The 5,877-nt window shown below is 40.7% G+C and overlaps 2 protein-coding genes across 3 annotated transcripts in view; both read left to right on the top strand.

Annotated features, from left to right (window-relative positions):
* Nucleotides 1-4,198, top strand: part of LOC113804862 (zinc finger protein 493-like) — a 14,842-nt gene extending 10,644 nt beyond the window's left edge. For both annotated transcript variants that reach the window (XM_070131278.1, XM_027355772.2), the window contains exon 2: nucleotides 39-4,198. In XM_070131278.1, the coding sequence (XP_069987379.1) occupies nucleotides 197-2,374 (2,178 nt within the window). In that variant the 5' untranslated portion in view covers nucleotides 39-196 and the 3' untranslated portion in view covers nucleotides 2,375-4,198. The remainder of the gene's footprint in view (nucleotides 1-38) is intronic.
* LOC113804863 (zinc finger protein 493) overlaps nucleotides 1-5,877 on the top strand; it is a 27,438-nt gene that overhangs the window by 10,388 nt on the left and 11,173 nt on the right. The window lies entirely within an intron of this gene.

Genomic DNA, 5,877 nt, shown 5'->3' with positions numbered 1-5,877 from the left:
GTATGTTAACTTGAGCTAACAGGAAACATTTGTTTCAGAAACAAGAGTACTGATGTTCCGACACGAGTACAAAACTGAAGTTGAACATCGAATAGCAAGACAACAAGTTGTGAGATTACCGAATTATGCGAAAAGATTGGAATTTTTTTGGAATGAGTGAAACCGCTCAAACGAGATCTCGAGTTCCTGCTCCATAATGGAAGGACTACATGTCCCTTATCCAGGAAAGTATCATGCTGTGAACCAGGCAGGCATTGTGGGGGCACAACCCCTTGTGCACAACAGTGAGTCTCTCTATTCAAACTTCCCATCGCAACCAAACCTAAAGGTTGATCAGAAGGAAATCGAAGCCAAGCCCAGTGAGAAGCCCTTTGAATGCGACAAATGCAGTAAACAATTTGCACAGAAGAGTCATCTGACGAGTCATATGCTGTGGCACAGCAAGGAAAAAAAGTTTGAGTGTGAGATTTGTGGAAAAAAGTTTTCTATGGAAAGCCATCTTAACGGTCACATGCTGGAACACAGCCGAGAGAAAAAGTTTGAGTGTCAGACTTGTGGTAAAAGATTTGCAATGGAGAACTATCTGAACAGTCATATGCTTGTGCATATGACTGAGAGAAAGTATGAATGTAAGTTGTGCGACAAGAAATTTACAATGGAAAATCACCTTAACAGCCACATGCTTGTTCACAACACAGAAAAGAAATACGAGTGTGGAAAATGCAAAAAGAGGTACAGCCAGAAGAGTCACCTCAACAGCCACATGCTGAAACATAGTGAGGAGAAAAAGTATGAGTGTTTGCTGTGTGGGAAGAGGTTCAACATGGAGAACCACCTCAATAGCCACATGCTTGTACACAGTGAAGAGAAGAAGTTTGAGTGCCTGCTGTGTGGCAAGAGATTTAACATGGAGAACCATCTTAATAGCCACATGTTAGTGCACAATGATGATAAGAAGTTTGAATGTTCTTTATGTGACAAGCGCTTCAACATGGAGAGTCACTTAAACAGCCACATGCTGGTACATAATAGTGAAAAGAAATTTGAATGTTTATTGTGTGGCAAAAGGTTCCACATGGAGAGTCACTTAAACAGCCATATGTTGGTCCATAATGAGAAGAAATTTGAGTGTTTATTGTGTGGGAAAAGGTTCTACATGGACAGCCACCTTAACAGTCATATGCTGATGCATAGCAGTGAGAAAAACTTTGAATGTGAGACATGTGGAAAGCGATTCTACATGGAGAGCCATCTTCATAGCCACATGCTAGTTCACAACACTGAGAAGAAATTTGTGTGCATGCTCTGCGGTAAGAGATTCAACATGGAAAGTCACCTCAACAGCCATATGCTTGTGCACAACGAGAAGAAATTTGAGTGTGTCCTATGTGGAAAGCGTTTCAATATGATAAGCCATCTTAATAGCCATATGTTTGTGCACAGCGAGAAAAAGTTTGAGTGTGACATTTGTGGCAAACGATTTGGTAAGGAAAGTCACCTAAATAGCCACAGATTTGCACATAGTGAGGAAAAAAGATTTGAGTGTGAAATTTGTCGGAAAAGGTTCTCCCAGGAGAGCCATTTAAGCACCCACAGGTTTGTGCACAGTGAAGAAAAGCGTTTTGAGTGCGAAGTATGTGGAAAGCGTTTCAATCAAGAAATCCATCTTAACAGTCATAGATTCATGCACAATGAAGAAATAAAACTGGAGTGTCAAGAGTGGGGCAAGAGGTTCACTCAGAAGGTGCCCCCAAACACTACAAGGTTTGTTCATGATGATGAGAAGAGGTTCCAGTGTGACGATTGTGGCAAGAGGTTTGCCCAGAAGAGTCACCTCAACAGTCACAGGTTCGTCCATACTGAGGAAAAGCGGTATGAGTGTCAGGATTGCGGCAAGAAGTTTACTCACCAGAGCCACCTCATCAGCCACAGTTTTGTACACCGCGAAGAGAAGAAGTTTGAGTGTCCAACTTGTAAGAAGAGGTTCACACATGAGAGTCACCTCAACAGCCACAGTTTTGTGCACAGTGAGAGGAGGCTGTATGAGTCACAGAAGCAGTTGCCTGAGAAGATGCAGCTGAACAACCAGTTGCCTACAAACCTCAGTACTCAGCTTAACAGCAATCTGACTGCCCAGATTAACCAGAATCTAACAGCGCAACTAAACTCCAATATTACAGCTCAGATCAATACAAATTTGACAGCGCAAATTAACACCAATTTGAGTAACCAGCTTAATAGCCACTTCCTGGAGCAGACTGATAAGAAGCCGATTGAGTATGAGGAAAATGGGAAACTATTCATTCCACAGTCATATCAACAGCCGTATGCCTATGCACAATGGGAACATGTACGGACATTATGGTCACTGTAGTCAAGTTTAGGTATGCAGTGTTAAAACTTAGTGTATTTGGTACGGCATGGGGATATTCTGTACATTGTCATACCTGTACACGCCTTGTTTATCCAGTGATGTACTTCAGCTAGGGAGACAGGTGGTTGTCTTGAGTGATCGGCTGGTTAAACCAGCTGTGGTTATCCAGTGTATGGAATGTGATTGACTAACCTCTGTTGGAGGAATTCTGTATAGTAGGCCTTTGCCACAAAGGTGGAGATACTGGAATTACTCTTTTTCCATATTCTAAAGCTCGGTGTGGATTAAGTAGGTAAATGACCTAGTGATGTTTTATAATAAGTAAAATTATCTAATAATATGATGTAAAAGAATTATGAATTGTATGATGAAGTAACTTTTACTTACATATAAAACTGAGTTCATATGATCATGATTTATCTTTAATAAGAGGTAAGTGATAATAGTGAGGGACCACCCAAGTCCCTAAAGGTATTGTGATTAGTCTTTGAAAGTAGTGATATCTGCCTTGGCTGTAGAAAGTTGATGCAACTTTTAACCTTGCAAATGATCCAAGTAACTTATTCTGAGGGTAGACCCTTGTTGAACCATGGAGGCTCACCATAAACACAATATTACTTAAGCTGTTACTGTATTGAAATAGGCTTTGGATACCTCAAGGTGTAACTTAGTGTTTTCCTCCCTAGTACTGAGAGCATATTATGTAGTGGAAGCCAGCAGTACTAGGGATTCTAAGTCTCTCTAGGGGGTATCAGTAGGTGCTTTGAAAACATCTTCAGTGATCTTTTTACCAGTGATATTATATATTTATCCTTATATTCAGCATTTAGAACCATCACGAGACTTGTGTAAGTCACTTGTGTCAAAGGGATCCTTCAGATCAGACCCCCGGTAGCATGTACGATAGGACAGTGATCTCCAAGGGCCCCTGTTTCAAGCACCCTGACACCCATCACAAAACTTTTAGCCTGGAACTCAGTCCTCTTTATCATACCTTTATCACCCTTTGCTAGTTTTCACTCTTTATAGGTCTCATATATGGAATGTGATCTTATGATATATTTGTATGTATTAAATGTAGCCTTGATGGTTGTGAAGTTTCATGTTAAGGGATATGATAAACTGCATTTCCGTTCTGATTTTTCACTTGAAGAATGTTCAGTGGTGAAGAAATTATTATAATTTTATTACATTGCATAATTAGCTAAAAACTGTATCTCTTTAGTGAGACTTCACTTCTTGAAAAGGCTTATTCATGTCTACATTGCAAATTTGATCTGTAGACAAGAGGGGATTATGGGAGTAGTATTGTTTTGGAGGTTATTGATAGTTAACTGGTAGTTTACAAACACTAATAGAGCCGTAACTGTTATTATTATCATGAATTGAGGCATTCTTGTATTACGTCATTAGGGGATAGTCGGTGCTGGATGAATGTTGAATGAATGTTAGTCCATAGTATAAAAAAAACAGGTCTAATCAGTTTCAAAAGAAACAAGTGATCTGAAGAACTTGTAGATGTATTTAGCAATGCTCCTTTGCCTTGTCTCAGGGTGCAGGGTAGGAACTTATGAATGGCAATTGTTCCATTGGCTTTATGTAGCTTTAACTTTTCCTTGGGCTTAGTTCAGCATTTCACATTTAAAAATTAATGGTAATTAATGGTTTACTTTGTCACAAGTATTGATGTTGCAGGATTTCAAATATTGTGAATGACGTAACACTTGAATTTCTCTGGGAAAAAAGTTATAAAAATCTGAAAGAATATCATAAATCATGTATATCTTTTGTTTAATAAAATTTTATATCACACAGAAAACAAAATCTGTCTTTGTGTTATATACCACAAGAGAACCTGATGGCTATGGGATAAATACAAAAAGGGGAAATTATTTGTTTGGTTTATATTGGCATGAAAGCAATTTTTTTTTAAATTTTATTGGAGAAACAACACTTGCAAGAAAAACAACACAGGCTTAAGAAAGAAGGAACTGAATGATAAAGAATACAATAAGCATATGATCTAGACATACACAAGATAAAAAGTGAAAATGGACATGTTCATGTAAAATAAATAGATGGTATGGGACTTAGCACGAAGGCATCAAGGAAATATCATAATTGCTGCCTTTGCTTTTACTTGCAATACTATGCAAGTAAGATTCCATATGACTAAGGAGAATGATAAAAAACAAGAAAGGAAATTACCAAAAAATGATATATTGCAATATACGTAAGCAATCACATTGATTTGTGTAAGGATATAAATATATTTTTCTATATGAGAGAAACACACACACACACACACACACACACACACACACACACACACACACACACACACACACACACACACACACACACACACACACACACACACACTCACACCTACACACACTCACACCTACACACACTCACACCTACACACACTCACACCTACACACACTCACACCTACACACACTCACACCTACACACACTCACACCTACACACACTCACACCTACACGCACTCACACCTACACACACTCACACCTACACACACACACACCTACACACACTCACACCTACACACACTCACACCTACACACACTCACACCTACACACACTCACACCTACACACACTCACACCTACACACACTCACACCTACACACACTCACACCTACACACACTCACACCTACACACACTCACACCTACACACACTCACACACCTACACACACTCACACACCTACACACACTCACACCTACACACACTCACACCTACACACACACCTGCACACACTCACACCTACATGCACTCACACGTACACACACACACACACCTACACACACACACACCTACACACACACACACCTACACACACACACACCTACACACACACACCTACACACACACACACACCTACACACACACACCTACACACACACACCTACACACACACACCTACACACACACACACACCTACACACACACACACTCCTACACACACACAAACACCTACACACACACATACACCTACACACACACATACACCTACACACACACATACACCGACACACACACACACACACCTACACACACACACACACACACACCTACACACACACACACACACCTACACACACACACACTGCTACACAGACACACACTCCTACACACACACACACTCCTACACACACACACTCCTACACACACTCCTACACACACACACACACACACACACACACACACACACACTCACACACACCTACACGGACACACACACACACACCTACACGGACACACATACAAACACCTACACGGACACACACACACACAGACACCTACACGGACACACACACATACACCTACACACACACATACACCTACACACACACACACACACATACACACACCCACACACAGACACCTACACACACCCACACAGACCTACACACACACACCGACACCTACACACACACACACACACACCTACACACACACACACACCTAAACACACACA

Source organism: Penaeus vannamei, chromosome 2, assembly GCF_042767895.1.
Source record: "Penaeus vannamei isolate JL-2024 chromosome 2, ASM4276789v1, whole genome shotgun sequence".
In the NCBI taxonomy this organism is placed as follows: Eukaryota; Metazoa; Arthropoda; class Malacostraca; order Decapoda; family Penaeidae; genus Penaeus; species Penaeus vannamei.
The sequence above is the reverse complement of the archived record's forward strand: the minus strand, read 5'-3'. Positions and strand labels throughout refer to the sequence as shown.